The 17,688-nt window shown below is 42.7% G+C and overlaps 1 protein-coding gene across 1 annotated transcript in view; it reads left to right on the forward strand.

The window, feature by feature from the left end:
- Positions 1–17,688, forward strand: part of USP14 (ubiquitin specific peptidase 14) — a 301,022-nt gene that overhangs the window by 62,396 nt on the left and 220,938 nt on the right. The window contains exons 7-8 of the mRNA XM_085605800.1: positions 6,620–6,750; positions 8,288–8,368. Coding sequence (XP_085461926.1) covers positions 6,620–6,750; positions 8,288–8,368 — 212 coding nt within the window. The remainder of the gene's footprint in view (positions 1–6,619; positions 6,751–8,287; positions 8,369–17,688) is intronic.

Consider the following 17,688-nt stretch of genomic DNA (forward strand, 5'->3'; position numbering starts at 1 on the left):
AGTACTGGATGCAGGTCTATACCGCCCTTGACAAAATGACAGATAGTATACATGAGAGTGATCCATTGATGGCACTGCTGGGTTACACTGCGCAAATCCCAATAGATATAGGAAGTTTTGTGCAATCGCTTTGTTACTGGCCAAGCGCAGGGTGGCTTGCCGGTGGGGCAGAGGCCGAGCTCCGAAATTTAAGGAGTGGTTAACAGACCTGGTATACTGTCAGGAACAACTATCGGTCTATGCTGAAACACAGCCAACTGCCTCTAGACCTAAGGACATCTGGGCCCCGCTCCAGACCTTCCTTCCTTCAGCAGCGGGAGGCGGATGCGGTCGTCGCTACTGTGGGTGGTTCGTAACTCCCCTATTTTAATTGGGGGGCTGCCCCCCCCTACTGTGGAATATGGAAGGACACGGTACTTATGGTTAGATATGATAATGATATATGATGGACTCCTGAGTCATGTCGATAATCTTGCAGATAACCAGAAGGGATATATGGACTGGAACTGAAGGCAGCTTTGAATAAATGTGTCTGTGATAATCGCTGTTATGTCCCTCAACAGAATGTATATGGTATAATATCTTGATGTGCTATAATTGCCACATGGATGTCCAGCTGTACTGTTGTGTTTAAGTTTCAAAAATAAAATAAAAAATAAAAAACATTGCACAAATGCCTGTTGCAGTTTATCTCATGGAAAGTTGCTTTCCTCATCGCAGTCGCCTCATTAGGCAGAGTTGGTGAGCTGCAGGCATTTACATTAGAAGAACCCTTCTTTCAGCTACACAAAGACATGCTAGTTCTCCGCAACAACCCTAAATTCCTCCCCAAAGTAGTTTCTGCTTTTCATGTAAACCAATCGGTTGAGTTACCTGTGTTTTTTACTCAACCTGATTCTGTAGCTGAACGCGCTCTTAAACACTCTTCACGTAAAAAGAGCTTTATTGTACTGCATAGATAGGGCAAAAGACTTTCACAAAACAACTGTTTGTTGCATTTGCTTCACCTCACATAGGCAATCCCATTTCTAAATCTGGAATTGCAAGATGGATTGTTAAATGCATTCAAACATGCTGCGCTAAAGCAAAAAGGACTTTATCCTTACCCCCTAAAGTGCATTCCACTCGCAAAATAGGGGCTTCTGTGGCCTTTTTAGGTAACATTCCTCTAGTTGACTTATGTAAGGCAGCTACATCGTCTACACCACACACATTTACCAAACGCTATTGCATAGATGTGTTAGCACGTCAACAAGCTAATGTAGGCCAGCAGTACTTAAAACACTATTTCAGACAACTGTAACATCTACAGGTTAGCCACCGCTTTGGGAGTATACTGCTTTGTAGTCTATGCAAAGCATGTGTATCTACAGCACCCATGCCTCAAACGGATAATGTTACTTACCCATTAAGCATCTGTTTTTGGCATGTAGAGCTGTAGATTCACATGTGCCCACCCGCCTCCCCGGGTACCTGTAGTTGTTGCAGTTCCAAATTATACATTCATGCGCATGGACATCTCTATGCTACACTTACTTACTCCATTCTCTTCCTCTCGCGGGGAATACAATCTAACAATGCAGTGGATGACCATGCGCACTATCACTGAAAGGAGGACACTCCTTACCTCGTGACTAGGAAAGACTTCTTCGAAGAAAAACAACTTGCAAACATATGGACCCAACACTAGATGGCAGGAGTATGCAAAGCACATGAGTCTACAGCTCTACATGCCAAGAACAGATGCTTGCTGGGTAAGTAAAATTATCCTTATTGTGTGAAAGAAGCTTTGGGAAATTCTATTTGGGAAATTCTGCAATTAATAAAGGAGGCGTGGAAGGGCAATTATATTAAAAATTGAGTGCCGTACGAGTTGGGTTGAGAGCCGCCTAGAAACAGGCGCCATTCTGTAGTTTAGTAACCTGACTGACTATTAATCTCACTGGCCCTTTTAATGCCCTGTTTATTATACACCCCCAAATATCTAAATCCATCTATAACCACATGCAGGTCAGCTGCCTAGGCCAGAACATCAGGGTTGGCACCCATTACTGAGGAGGATTTGGACCTATTTTTATGGAGTGCTGTGAATGAGCCCAAAATCTGCAAAATCCTTGGTCCCTTCCACTCCAAACCTCTCAAGAACACCATAACATCATCTGCATAAAGTGCCACTCGTTCTCTCTCCTTGGCGCCCAACCAAAATCCCAGATCTGGGCATCTACCCTTGTCCTTTCTGCTAACGGATTAATCACAATAGAGAAAGCAACTGGAGCAAAGGCCAGCCCTTCCTCATACCCCCTCTTAACATGAAACCTGTCCGAGGTGCCCAATTCGAACTTGATCTGGCTGATCTGTGTACAATAATTTCACGTATTTGCAGAACTTAAGGCCAAAATTGAGTCTATCCAGAGGGAGAAAAGCATAGTCCCAACCCACCAAATTGTACACCTTCTCGAAATGTGCTAGGAGAAAGGACACTGGGCTGGGAATATGTCAGACCCTTCTAATGTTATGTTCAGTGGCACATTGCAGCATGAAGTCTGATTGGTACTTGAGTTTCTGTCATATTTTTGTTTTTCACATTTTACTAGGAAATTTGGTGGTATGATGCACAGCGGTCTGGAGGGCGCCCTGGCTTGTGTATTGCTATTGTTTCTACTGCACGTCAGTCAAGGGGGAGTCTCCCTCTCTCCAGGGCCGCCATCATTATCCCCAAGAGTGGGCTGGCAGTTCTTGGAATTGACAAATTAAAGAATTCCACCAGGAATATGTTGGCCCTGGATCTTCCAGCATTCAGGTGGTTTAAAGCCTCATTGAGTTCCCCCTCTGTTAGGTCTCCCTCCAAGAATACTTTCTCACCACCCGCAAATGCCCTGTGCGGTAGGTCATTCACAAATTCTGTTAAGACAGTCCGCTCTGGTGATCTATCTGTTTAGTATAGCATGGTATAATAAGATGCAAATTCTCTGGCAATATTGAGCCCCACCCCCACATCTCCCGATCCTCTCCACCTGTAGCATGGGCTATTAGGTCATGTGCATCAGTGACATGTGTAAGGGTCTAATATTCTATAAATCCTTTTGAGGGTCATGTAGGTTTTAATTGTGGTAAGTTAACTGGGTATACTTTAATTTCACATTTTGGGTTACCTTGTAGGTGTATTAGGGAGCCCCCATCCGTTCGGTGTTTAATTCCCTCTGCACGGTATCCTCCCAGTTCCAATTGCTTCAGACTACATTTGGTCATCAAGAGCTCTATATTTTCATACTATCAGTCTACAGGTTTTGCCTGTTGTAAAGAGAAGATGTATGACCTTGTGTCTGAAGCTCCTTAGGTTGGTCCCCCCATTTATCTGGTATGGTGCTGATGATTGCTGCGCAAGTCAAAACTGAGTGATGGGTAGTCCATATTAATCTCTGGGAGTCTCCAATGTTTTCAGCTCATATATCTCAAAGCAGTTTCCCAGTGTGATTATCCCATCCCCATTCTAGGTCTTCATCTTGCAGTTACCAAATTCTCTCTGATCATATGACAGGCCTGTTAGAGAAAGGGTTTGTATGTAAAAATAAATAAAATAAAAAGATGCTTATACAATTCCGTCCTGCATCTTTCCCAGCTTTTGAGAGCAGTTCTAACGAGCTATGGCAGGATTTCCTCAGCTTTCGCACTTTCTAATAATCTTGCTATGAATAGGTTCTGTTCCTCAACTATTCTTGACTTGTGCCTTGTAGTTTAACCTGTCCAAATACCTTGTTACCCATTGTAAGGGTGCTGCGAGGTGGTAGTCCAACATTTGGTGCGCCCAGCTCTCCATCTGTTACCGGTAACTGTAGTTTGTGAAGAGCTTACCTTTTGTCTACTGTTCCCCCATATCTCATTCTTTAATAGTAGGTCCAGCTCTTCGAAGCAGCTTAGGGAGGGTGATTAAAAACAATTTGAGTCTAGGCAACCTGACTGCTTGACTAGGGTGAGTCTAACTATTACTTACAAAGCTAGAGACTTCCACAAATCAGTGTGCACCCAATGGGATTGCAGTCAGTGCCATGCGAAGGTTACCATGTCTCAAGTCCTCCCCAGCATGAGAGACTTTCTCTTCAAGGTATTGGTGTGTGTGTTATCCCCCCACAATATGTTATACCACTAGTTGTCGGGGCTTTGCTTCCCCTGAAGAGGGAGGAATTTACGAGCTTTTCAGGGCTTTACCCTTCGTGTTTAACCATGGGTCCTAAACCAATCCTCCATTTCATAGAAAGAAAAGCATATCCTCTGTATACAGGAAAATAGTGTGTTCTATCTGCCACGGGTATGCCTGTCACCTCTCTGTCCCTTCTAATAATCCCAATAATACATGCCACAAATTGTCCTTACGGAGGCTGTGGGCAAGCTTAATTAATAAACCTATCCTGATGAAATACAATTGGACCTAAGCCACCAATCCAACAGAGAGGGGTAAACACTGTATCAGTAAGAGAAAAGAGTAGATAAAAATCCCATCACACAAAACAGTAAATTGAATGAAAAAATAATCCAACTGTAATAAGAAACAATATACATATAGTATTTATATACAGCGGTTGCTCCAATGAGTGCAACAGGGTGCCCAGAAAAAGTTGCTATGCATGAGGTTTTATAGATGAGAAAGAAAAGGACAACAAAGCATATTCAATTTCATTTGAAAACAAGCCTGTCAATACACCAATTTAAAACACTGCAGATTTGTTCTGCTATATAGAATAACTGCTTTAATCAACATTGCCTCTCTGTGGATAGTTTTTCGATCCAGACTGTAGAAATAATACCGACGGTTTGACACGAAAAATAGAGGGTAGGGGTGCCAGTTAGAACCTCCAACATGGGTCTTCATCAGGACAGGGTGAACAATGTATTTGGAATAATCTGGGTCCCAGTATCTAACAGTGAAGGAACTGACTGATGAATACTGAAAGTTGTGAAGCCCAGCCAGCTCCTCATCTGTAGGGGAAAACTCCCTTAAGTATGAATACAAAGCATACAAGGAAACGACCGGAAGAACAAATCAAAATCAAGGTTCATGCGAACATATAAATCTGATCTGTCAGAATAATAGTAGGAGGGGCCCTTGTGATTTAATCACCCAATCGGCCCTCTTGTGCGACAATGTAAAAATGTATCTTCTCTTGGCCGCAGCAACCGGTTTTGGATTTGCCCTTCAGGTCGTTTCCATGTTCCCAGCTAGGAGATCTCTCTTGTTCCGTATGTAAGATACCTTTTCAAGGTCTTCTGATACCACTATAGCAATCTGGTGGAGATTCACTGGAACCTTGTTTGTGACCCTGAAGTGTTCCATTTGGGAATAATGCTGTTCTTGTCACAATGAATGGTAATAAAAAATGTGTGTAGTCTTTTCAATAATGCTTTATTAAATATTTTATAGTCTAAATTTAACACGACAGTTGCCTAAAACAGGCCATGTCTAAACGTTCTTGCCTCAGTTTATAGTACCAAAGTTATTAAAGGCTGTAAAGTCGTGGCAGGCTGCTTGCCTTGTTGTTGCTCCACTGAATACATTCTGGCAAGTTATGGTGCTATGTCAGTGTAGGTGAGGTAGAACTCCGCTATCAGACTGTTTGTGCATGGACTTTTCTCCTTTGTGATTTCCTTCAGGGCTTTCCTAATTTCCCCCCTTGATCACCAGAGCATTCAACGCCTCTGGAGCTTGTTCTTGGATCATCCTCATTGGTGACCTCTCTAGATGGGATGCAATTATGTCCCCCTTCTAAGTCTTGTCTTGTCCCCTAGAGGTCTAAATAGTACACTGGGAACACATGTGGATACTGTCTGAAGCTGTTTTGTGACCTGTGGCACCAGTGAACCCCCTCAATTTCAGTTTAATTAGCCGTCTAGGAGCATCCCCGGCCTTTCTCCCTCACTCTGAGTCCTTGCCATATACTAGGAGTTATTTAGACATGTAATGTTTCAACAATTGTGACATATTACTCTGCATTGTGTGCGGCATCACTTGTAGGGTCTTGTCAACTCCTGCTCTATTCTAGGCAAGCTACTGGTCTAACACAGTCGATTACTTCCTCTGTTTCCGGACCCCTTTCCCTACCCCAAATGACCTCCCACTACATTTTTAAATGCCTCTCATTCTGTTAGTACTGAGGGTCTTTCACCCACGCATTATTTACCTATTTATATAAACTCGACCCTGAAACCTATCTTTAAATGTTAGAGCGCTATAAGGTCACATTGATGGCAGCTTATCTCTCTGAAGTGTCAGTCAATGCTGTCCACACTCACAGCACATTACAGCGATCTAGACAAATCCAGACTGGAGAGGCCAGTGACTTGAGGAGGATCTTTAGAAATATTTTTCCTAGCTAAATTGTGGAGCTGGTGGTAGTCCAGTATAAACTGATTTTGCAAGGTAACGTCATAAAAGGTCATTCTCAATATTGCAGTTGGAGTGTGTAGCTTTTTCTTGGGAATATAATTGTCAAATAGTACTGCTTTGGGAAAATATGTTGTTGGTAAAGCATTGGTTTAAAAACTTAAAATATACTTAATTTCTCAAAGGAAACTCAGTGTGTGGTACATGAATTTTATTAACTATTGTGCATTTCTTCTTTTCAAGCACTACGTGATTTGTTTGACTCTATGGATAAAACCTCAACTAGTATCCCACCAATCATTTTACTGCAGTTCTTGCACATGGCATTTCCACAGTTTGCAGAGAAGGGAGAACAAGGACAGTACCTCCAACAGGTAAAGCTCATTCTTTTTCAATTGAACAACTCTGGCACTGAAAAGGATCCATTATTTTTTGTTCACAATGTGTTCCATATGTTGGCAGGAGCATTGATTGTTCACACAAAAACTCTAATTTTGGGCCTTAATTTATCCCAGAGTACTATTTTGGCAGCTATTAAGTGGCCCAAAACGAGGTCTTAAGAGGTCTTAGTGAAGGTTTGAATTTGATCATACCTGTTGCTGTAGTTTCATCCGACCAGCAGGGTGTTTTCATTTGGGTGATATTCAGGTGTTGCTCGTGTCTGTTACAGCTGCGGCCCTTGCAGGTAAAAGTGGTGGGGCCGTGTGGGGGTTATTTCCACGGACAATGACATGGAAAGATTTAAATAATCCATTTTGCCTTGTTGTCGTCTGTCGGAATCCCGCCCTACTACCTGCACAGGCCACGGCTGGTCTGTTCATGTATTAAGTGAACAGGGTCCCACTGGGTGTGCACTTCAACACTTTGGCTGTGTTTTTTTTTCTTGACCTACCAGTCGGTGGCGGTGTTTCAGTAATGTGTCTGCCCTATTCTCCTTCAATCGTTACCACCTTCACATTCTCACCAGTACATTTACTCATAGTTCCATATGTATCAAGCATTTTTTGCCTTCGCAAACTGCCGATTCGCAGAATCGGCTGTTTGCGAACGCAAAAAAATGCCTTTCTGATGCAGCAAACCCTATTTTGCGATTACCGAATAGCAAAATGGGTTTGCGAGTCGCTATTAAGAAGGGGCGTGTTTAGGGCGTCCCTTCCTAATACCGAATCACATCGCTATGCATGAATGTTTTGCGACCAAAATGAGGTCGAAAAACATTCACATTTTACCATCTACCTCAAGTAGGTGGTAACCAATTCGCAGATCGGAAGGGGTCCCCAAGGGACCCCATCCCCTTTGTGAATGTCTGTAAATGCATTTTTTAAGAACAGGCAGTGATCCAACGGACCACTGCCTGCTCTTAGAAAATGAAAAGAAAAGCTTTTATTTTCTCATTTGTAAATCATCCCGTTTTCCTTTAAGGAAAACGGGCTGCTTTACCCAAAAAAAAAACAATTGCTTTATTAAAAAGAGATCATGGACATGGTGGTCTGCTGACCCCAGCAGGCCACCATCCCCGTGATTTTTTGCAATTCCTAGAGGGTCGCAAATTGCGACCTACCTCATTAATATTCATGAGGTAGGTCATTTGCGATCCCCTAGGAATTTCAGAAAGTGTTACACTCACTTTCTTGCATTCCATTTTGCGATTTTTCTAATTGTGAATCGCAAGAATTCGCATTGAGTAAATCGCAAAATGGATTGTTGATGCATCTGGCCCATAGTTGTTTGACTGTATGATAGGGTACACATGTGCTACTGATTTCTTTTTGACGGAACCCTCTCTGTGTACTTTTAACTATTGTATTCTTTTCATGACCTTGAATCCTATTTTGACCAATATTAGATTGCTTTCCCAAACCTTGCAAAGCAGTTGTACTGAGTGTGTATTTTATTCTGCTTTGTTTACAGGATGCAAATGAGTGTTGGGTGCAAATGATGAGAGTATTACAGCAAAAACTGGAATCAATAGAAGGCGACACAGAAATGGAGGTAATGCTTGCCTGCATGTGTGTCACAATATTAGAAAATGAAACTTGTATCTTAGACATTGCATTTTTTCATCATTCATTTCAAGGGCTAATAATTTAAATTGAAGTGAGTAAACCGTCAGAATAAGTTACCGGCAAACAAGCTCATAGCATGAATAGTGCCAGACACCTCTCTTCTCCCCTTTCCAGTTATGATTCTTGAGTTGGGCCTCACATTATCTTTATATGGTTGGTTTACTTCACACTGCTACATACTAAGTATTCAGAAAGGCTCCACTTGCAAGCTTAGAGTCTGATTTTTATTTTCCACTCACTGAAATTATGATCCAAAGTAAGATTTGTTCAGTGCAAGTAACAATGCAAATCTGTAGTATCCTGTTTTAAAAAGGTGAATACTGAGTGGTGTATTCTTTACTCTGAGAAGAATGCTGGTGGTTTATTTAAAAATACAGTGCTCTTGAGATCAAAGTAAAGTCCCCATTTTGACAAGACTCATGGCATGTCCCATTAGTCACTGAAGCTGTTTTACTTTGTAACCTCACTTCATTCAAACTATGTGCAAGCTGAAGGTATTATGCCTCTCACAGGCCGTCAGCCATCATCCTTTTACATTTTTCTGGATTTTCAATTTTCTGGTAGCACAGGCTGATGGCCCTGAGGTCAGGTACCTGGTCATCATATTTTACTAGACTAGTTATTTTCAATGGAACTAAGTAAACTGAATAACTCGGTTTGGTTAGGTGAGTGCAGATTTCTGGCATGGTTCCTGTTTCATAATTATAGTCTACTATTGGTCCTAGAAACATCTGGTCTCTGGAACTTCCTTAATTGATGTTTTGTCTGTTTGAATCTCTCCAATAACTAAGTACTCATGACCTGCATACTTGATCATACATTCCTTACTTGGATCTCCATCCCAACACACAATTTACAATTTTGTTTTTATTTCTGATGTTTTTTGTTGCTAGCTCAGTTTCAGTCAAAGTCTCTAGTCACACCCCCTAGTATCTTAATTAGTGATGAATTCAAATTCCCCAAAAATGCCCTTGATCTGCTGGAACCTGCTTTTACCCCTTTCGCTAATATCTGGTGACATCGGGACTGAGTCATGTGATGGGCTTGTGACCTAATAATAATTCCTAGTTGTGAAGCGCAAACCTATCACCCCCTTAAGGGTTTCAAGGAGCTGGGGGCCGTCGGGGAGATTAAGTGAGCTATTGCTCAGTCACATGATGCGGAGCTGCCAGCGGGGATCGAGCCTGCGCTCCAGAGTCAGCCACTCTGGCCGTTGCGCCACACCCTAACACACTGGTATTTTTTTCTACTGCACTTCCTTTTATTCGTACCTCATGTCCTTTGCTCTTTTACTTGTGTACACTTTTTTCGGCCTTTAGAATGTTCTATCTTACTCAGTTTGCACAATACAAAATTACTCTCCTGAAAAGCATTGTGTGTGCATGCACAAATACCGACCCTCTTTCCCCTTAACTTGCCTCATGAGGGAACAGACCGATGCCAGTATAATATTACATATTTAGTTGGTCCTCAATTTCTGAGCTCTGCTTAGCATTCTTCTCCAGAGTTGAATCCTTTCCAGATTTTGGGTGATGGTCCTGTAGTATTTACATCATTAAGGGGCCTCTGTCTTCTGTCACTTTTGCCAAGTTAGATGCATGATTCCTAAACACCTCAGCCTGCACCTCAAAAATAGACGGTGTTGGCCGTGTTTGTCTGTCTTTTAGCAAAAACGCACTTGACAATTGAACACATGTATGAATCCATCCCCTGTCCTTGCCTGCTTCTCCTACATTAATAGCAGGTGCAGCCCTCCCTCCCTAGTCCATACGGTGCATGTAAATGTAATATACTGCTTTTGGGACTAGAGTATATCTGTTCCCTACTGGTAAACTAAAAGAATTACAGATAAAAATCATAAATATTATGCATTTTGAATTGCTTTCTAACCTATGAACACTACAACGAAATGTATTGGGACTTTTTCAGAACTTTATTGGATCACAAAGTTAGATAGGAACTGTAATAAACTGTGTTTATAGGGTACAGAATGGTTTTTATTGTGTTTATGAAATTCTATTTTGGAACAGATTATTCAGTTCATAGAGAAACATGTTAATGCTATATAGATATATTTTATATATTTTCGAGGCATATGAGCTGCAGATTGTATACTTTTGCATCTGGTGTTGGGCTCGGATGTTTGAACTTTGTTTTTGTCTTGGAAGAAGTCTTTGTAGTCACGAGGTAGGTGACTCCTCCCTAGGACGATAGTGCGCATGGGCATCGGCTCCATCCTTAGTTTTTTTTTCGCCATCGGGTTCAGATGTAAATTGCTGCGCTCCAGGTCGATATCGGTTTTGGATCCCCTTTCGACCCTCAATCCCTCTCCATTCGACGGTATGTTCTCCATCGCGTTTCCCTTTTCGACTCGCATCTTTAAACAAACTCTTCGATCTTCGACGCTGGTCGTTGGGCCTCTCCGCTCCAACCGCGCCTGCAGTCAGTGGAAAGGACTCCTTTCAAAAAAATGCGCCGGGTGTGATGCTAAGTTCCCACACACAGACTTGCACGAGATGTGCAATCTCTGCCTCTCCCTGGAGCACGGAGATAAAAACTGCATGGCCTGTGCATCGTTCAGGTTGAAGAAAACCATCCATTATCGTTGGGCACGACATCATGAAATGTCTTGCGGAAGCAGTTCGATTCCGGACATCTTCGAAGCAGACCCAGATATCCAGCTGGAACAATCAGGTGATGAAGAACACGTCTCCGAGGCTGATGACTCTGACGCCGAACATGACAGTCAGCCCGGCTCAACGGTTCGTGAGTACCGAAACCCCCCTCCCATAAAATAAACCGAAGGCTCCGGTAACACCCTCTCCCTCTGGCCAACACCGGCAACCTGTTTCAGACGCCCCGCCCTCGGGCCTGGCTATGAAACCTAAACAGAAGCCTTCCCGCTCGGGCTCGAGCCAACCCCATTCCGACGCCGGAAAGTCCTCCTCTGTACCGAAGCAACAAGTCAAACACTTATCCACGCCAAAGACAGCCTCGACGTCAGAACCCTCGGTATCGAAGCATAGCAAGGACAAACGCTCGGAACCGAAGAAATTTTCGGAGCCGAAAAAGGCTTCTGACTCAAAAAAATCGTCGGATGCGAAAAAACCTAAAGAGTTAAAGACCCTACGGAAAGCCTCACAAACTCCCTCCAAAAAGGTTCGGACCCAAAATCTTCAACACCGAACAAAGACATTTTGGCCATGCAGCCTGCACCTGATTCGGCGGATCCAATGCAAAAAACTGTTTATTGATCCAAACACGGGCAAACTAGTCACCAAGCCTCCAAAAAAGAGGAAACTGGACACTGCAGAAGAACCTGCGATACCTCTCAAACGACAGGACATGGGCACTAACTGGTTTCCACCTCCTTCTCCCCCTTCAGTTAATCCACATCTATTGATTTCTCCACCACACTCCCCACAACCTATATTTTCACCTCAACCATCAGATAGTGATGATGACACAGGTAGAGATATAGACCCACATGGGGATGATCATTCACATAACATCCCATATGACGTAGACACTTGGGGTGACTACAATACAGATCCCTACCCACATAATGATCCGGATCTCTATCCATCTAAGCCGTCACCACCAGATGACAACACTGGGTTCGCCCAACTAATCAACAGGACTGGCCAATAGTATGGGGTCACCTTACATTCCGACCCCTTAGATGAAGATTTTTTGCTCGAAACCGTCGCACCCTAGCAAAAATCAACAAGCACCGTGCCAATGTTAAAAGGCTTGCTAAAACATGCCCAGAAGTTTTTAACCAGTCAGAACCAGGGTTCTCAATCACAGGGTGGATAAAAATTACAAAGCAGCCCCCAATGACCCAATTTACATTAAAGGTCAGATTCTCTTGTGGTAACTAACGCACGCAAGCGTGCAAACTCAGGCGACCCCCCCCCCCCCTGATAAGTAATCCAAATTGACGCATCCGGGAAACGTATTGAGTTGCAGGCTGCAAACCATTGACGGATCGCCAATGCCCAAGCTTTATTGGCCAGGTACGACAGGGCTCACTACTACGAGCTTGAAAAGCTCATGGAACACCTTCCAGACCAGTACAAACAAAAAGCCAACAACCTTATCAAGGAGGGCAAACTGACTACCAACACCTCAATAAAATGTGCGCTCGATGCAGCCGATACCGCATCTCGCGCAGTTAACACTAGCATCTTGTTGCGTAGACACGCTTGGCTCCGGGTTTCCGGATTCAAGCAGGAGGTTCAAACTTGAAATCAATCGTTTGATCAGGAACATCTTTTCGGCCCCGCAGTTGACGCATCCCTAGAAAACATGAGGGATACCGAAACTGCTAAGTCTATGGGGGCCTTACAGTTTCCTTCCCCTAGAGGCTCTTTTCGCCACTCCTTCTACAGATCCGGCTCCAAAACCATGGGTTCAGAACATCCCTCCTCCTACAAGAGCCCCACTCAAACATCCCTGAAAGCATACTTTCGCGGAGGCTACAGAGGCAACAATATTAAAGGAAGAGGTCTTGGCAACAATAGTCGGACCCCCCCCACCACCACTGAACAGTGACTTCCCTGCACTTCCCCCCGATCATATCACTCCTGTTGGGGGGCGTCTCTTACAGTTCCTACCTGTCTGGAATTCCATCACAACAGACAAGTGGGTAAGATAAATTATCCAGTATGGTTATTGCCTGGAATTCACTTCTTCCCCAAATATTCCTCCTAGACAGCGTCCCATGCCCTCGGAACATCTGACACTTCTCAAACAAGAGGTTCTCACTATATTACAAAAACATGCAATAGAACCAGTCCCCTTTCCTCATCAAGGCCAAGGAGTTTACTCCCTAATCCCAAAAAAAGGAGGGCTCCCTCAGGCCCATACTGGACCTCAGGCCGCTAAACCTCTACATTCAGTCAGACCACTTTCACATGGTTACTCTCCAACAGGTGCTCTCACTACTTCAACTGGGCGACTTTCTCTCCACTCTGGATCTAAAGGACGCCTAATTCCATATCCCCATTCACCCCGCTCACAGGAAATATCTTGGGTTTCTGGTAGATGGTCAACACTGCCAATTCAAAGTCCTCCCATTCGGGATCACTACCACACCCAGAGTCTTCACCAAATGCCTCGCAGTAGTTGCAGCCCACCTAAGGAAACAGCATATTCATATGTTCCCTTATCTGGACGACTGGCTCATAAAGGCCAAATCACACAGCAGCTGTGTCTCACTCGCTCGCTAAATCCCATCACCAACCGTCCAGCATACAATATGTAGGGGCTACAATAGACACTTCAAAAGCTCTAGCGTATCCCAATCCAGTCAGTATAAGCGCCATACAAGCTCTAATTCAAAAATATCAGGCTCAACACTCACTAACAGCGCGAGTGTTCGTGAAATTAATCGGTATAATGGCCTCCTGCATTCTCCTCGTCCCTTATGGAAGACTCCAAATGCGTCCCTTACAGGAATGTTTGGTGCGTCAGTGGAACGAGGCTCCAGGTCAGCTGACAGATCTGGTGTTGGTAGATGCCCGCACCCATCCCTCTCTGCAGTGGTGGAACACACAAAACCATTTCAAAGGCTGGCCGTTCCTCGACCTGGTTCCACAGACGGTGCTAACGCTCACCAGCTGGGGAACTCCTCTGCAAACCCATACCATCCATTCTTTCGCATGTGGGGCCACCCGGAAATAGATCTGTTCGCCACACACCAAAACACAAAATGCCCAACCTTTGCGTCCAGGTATTTACACCCATTGTCCAAAGGCAATGCGCTATAAATGAACTGGTCAGGCAAATTTGCTTGTGCTTTTCTCCCTCTTCCACTCATTCCTTTAGTGGTTCGACAACTCAAACAGCATTCCCTTATAATGATCCTAGTTACTCCAACATGGGCCCTACAACCATGGTTCACAACCCTATTGGAACTATCAACAGTGCCTCATCAAAAACTACATCTCTCACCCAAGCTTCTCACTCAGAACCATGAAGAGATAAGACCTCCAGATCCCAATCAACTCAACCTTGCGATCTCCACCTGAGGTCTTAGTTTGGCTACCTAAATCTTCCGCCAGACTGTATGAATATCATTAAAGAATCTAGACGCCCTACCACCAGAGCATGCTATACAGCAAAATGGAAACAATTTGCCATTTATTGCACAAACCACAAAATCAATCCACTAGATGCTTCTATTCAGAACATTATCTGCTGCCTCTTGCATCTACAACAATGTAACCTAGCATATACATCTATTAGGCTGCTATGGCAGCTAGATGTATCCTATCTCCAAAACAGACATTTGTCTGTTTCGAGTGCCCGCTATCAAAGCTTTTATGGAAGGACTTAAAAGAATAATCTCACCCAGAGTCCTGCCCTCTCCAGTGTGGAACCTAAATGTGGTCCTTACCAGACTAATGGGTCCCCCTTTTGAACCTCTCCACAAATGCGAACTACAGTTCCTCACTTAGAAGGTAGCCTTTTTGGTTGCTATCCCATCTCTCAGGAGAGTTGGTGAACTCCAGGCATTAACCATACAAGAACTTTTTTTACAAATCTATCATAACAAAATGGTTCTTAGGACTAACCGTAAATTTTTATCCGAAGTCGTATCTGCCTTCCATCTCAACCAGTCTGTTGAACTCCTAGTGTTTTTCCCTCAACCCGACTCGGTGGCAGACCGAGCTCTTCACACGTTAGACGTTAGAAGAGCAAAACTCTACTACATTGAAAGGACAACATCCTCCTCACAAAGGCAATCCCATTTCAAAAACAGGAATTGCAAGATGGATTGTTAAATGCATCCAAATATGCTATATCAAAGCCAAACAAACACTAACCATTCCCCCTAGAGCTCATTCCACATGCAAACTAGGGGCGTCCATTGCATTCTTGGGGAACATTCCCCTAGATGACATCTGCAAAGCAGCAACTTGGGCTACACCACACACCTTCACAAAACACTATTTTGTAGATGTGCAGGCAAAACCACAAGCTAGTGTGGGAACACTTTTTCAAACCACTGCAACAGATGCAGGTAGCCACCGCTAAAGAGTTAACTTCTGTATAAAGTATACAATCTGCAGCTCATATGCCTCGAATGGAAAATGCTACTTACCAGTATGCATCTGTTCTTGGCATGTAGAGCTGCATATTCGTATACGCCCACCCGCCTCCCCGGATACCTCCATCTGTTCCAGTACTATCTTACTTAGATATATTACACATGGACATCTCTTTCTACTTCTTACTACTCCATCGTAACCCTGTGTGGCAAAAACAATCTGGAGTTGATGCCCATGCGCACTATCGTCCTGGGGTTGAGTCACTTACCTCGTGACTACAAAGACTTCTTCCAAGACAAAAACAAAGTGCACACATCCGAGCCCAACACCAGATGGCTATCTTTGCAAAAGTATACATATCTGTAGCTCTGCGAATGGCTCCCTACCAACGCATTTCACCTTGCGGCTTGATTATGGTATGGTGTTCATTTACATACAGCAGTTTACATACACGTCCAGGTTAATGAACAGTAAAGTAGGACTTTCCTTAACTAGTTCACTGATTTAAAAATGTGCCTGAATGCCATTTTGTAGTGGTAATTACTACAGACCTAGTCAAATAAAACACTCTCAAATATCATTTCATTGCCTATTTACATGTTTTTCAGTCCATATAAAGATTTACATATATACAAACAGTAAAGTTTTCAGCACTTAATACAGACATCGAACCAGCACAGACGTATTGTTGCATACAATAACCGCCCATTCAATTCACATCATGCTTTATTATTCCATTGATTTTAATATACATTGGATTTTTAAGAAGATAATTTCTGGATAAAATGACATGATCTGCCCGATTCACTTGAATTTTTTTTTAAAAAAACAAATAGTCCCATATATATTAGACATAATGTATGTCCAGATGCTTCTCCCGCTCAAGTGGGCTTTTCGATTGGGCATGCATAATTTTACAAATTAACAACCTGTGTTCACACATCCTGCCCAAGTGGGTAATAAATAGGTATCTTGAATTTATAGATTCCCTACTTCAAATATGATATATTCTTTTGTTAAATTGATGTTTCTAAATTCCACATTTCTTCTTGTTTCATAGTTCATCCCCTTAACCGTCCTCTCTGCGTGCATAAAACAGAACAAAAAATAATTTAAAAAAATGTTGTTACCTCATTTAAATACACCAAAATTTCATATATACAATTTATACAGAAGGAAACTCAAAGGTCATATCTTTCCAATCTTACTTGTTCTCAGTACTTGTTGTTTTTTTTCTGGACGTGGAATTCTCTACATGATATAGCAGTTTTGGATCATAATCTAATCAATACAATCGGGAAGAAGTATTTTATCATAGATGTGTTGCTAACTCTTCGCTCGAGACCAATGGGGGAGAGAGATTCTGAAATCAATTGTTTACTTTGACTCCAAAATTCATAATTGTCTCTCTCTATCAGCACCTCTTTCTTGCTGCCTAATTGCATCCAGGACTACAAAAGTCAACAATTTCTCATTTTGACGATTATATTTCTTAGTGTCTTGCTACCAGGTAGTGTTCGTCATTACTTTTGATAGCCCGCTGATGTTCCAACACTCTTTTTAACTCTGTGGATAATACTACTCGCAGGGGCATGACAGACAATATATGCAAAATGAAGTATTACAATCAGTTTCCTCTAATAATAACATTTCTATTACTATTTGGAACTTTCACTTTAGTACAGTTTGTGCTGTTAATACATGATTTACAGCGCATACAGCATGAAAAACCACCCTTCCTTCCAGCTAATTGTCCCCTCTCTGGACGTAGCTCAGTTATAGCTTAATTCATCCTTCAATGATTTGCTCTTCCTGAAGGTAATTTGTTGAAATTCCGAAAGATGCTTCTCAAGAATTGTCAGTTTTCAAAATATGGCAGTTTTGATTAAAAAGTTTTCTCAATTTAAAAGCTTGATTTGAAAAAGTTGTTCTAAATCTTACTTGACCTTCAGAGTCAAGTCTTTGTTTCGGATGCAACAAATTAACTCTAAGGAGTTCATCCATTTTCTTGATAGCTTCTCTTATTACTTTTTGGGAATAACCCCATTCTTCAAATCTTTTGGCCATTATGTTTCTCTTTTTCATATTCATTCCCCGTACTGCAGTTTCTTTTGGCTCTTATCAACCCCCCATAGTGGATACTCTAAAACAAGCTAAAGGGGTGTGCACTAGCTGCATTTAAGAGACG

This window comes from Triturus cristatus, chromosome 5_1 (genome assembly GCF_964204655.1).
Source record: "Triturus cristatus chromosome 5_1, aTriCri1.1, whole genome shotgun sequence".
In the NCBI taxonomy this organism is placed as follows: domain Eukaryota; kingdom Metazoa; phylum Chordata; class Amphibia; order Caudata; family Salamandridae; genus Triturus; species Triturus cristatus.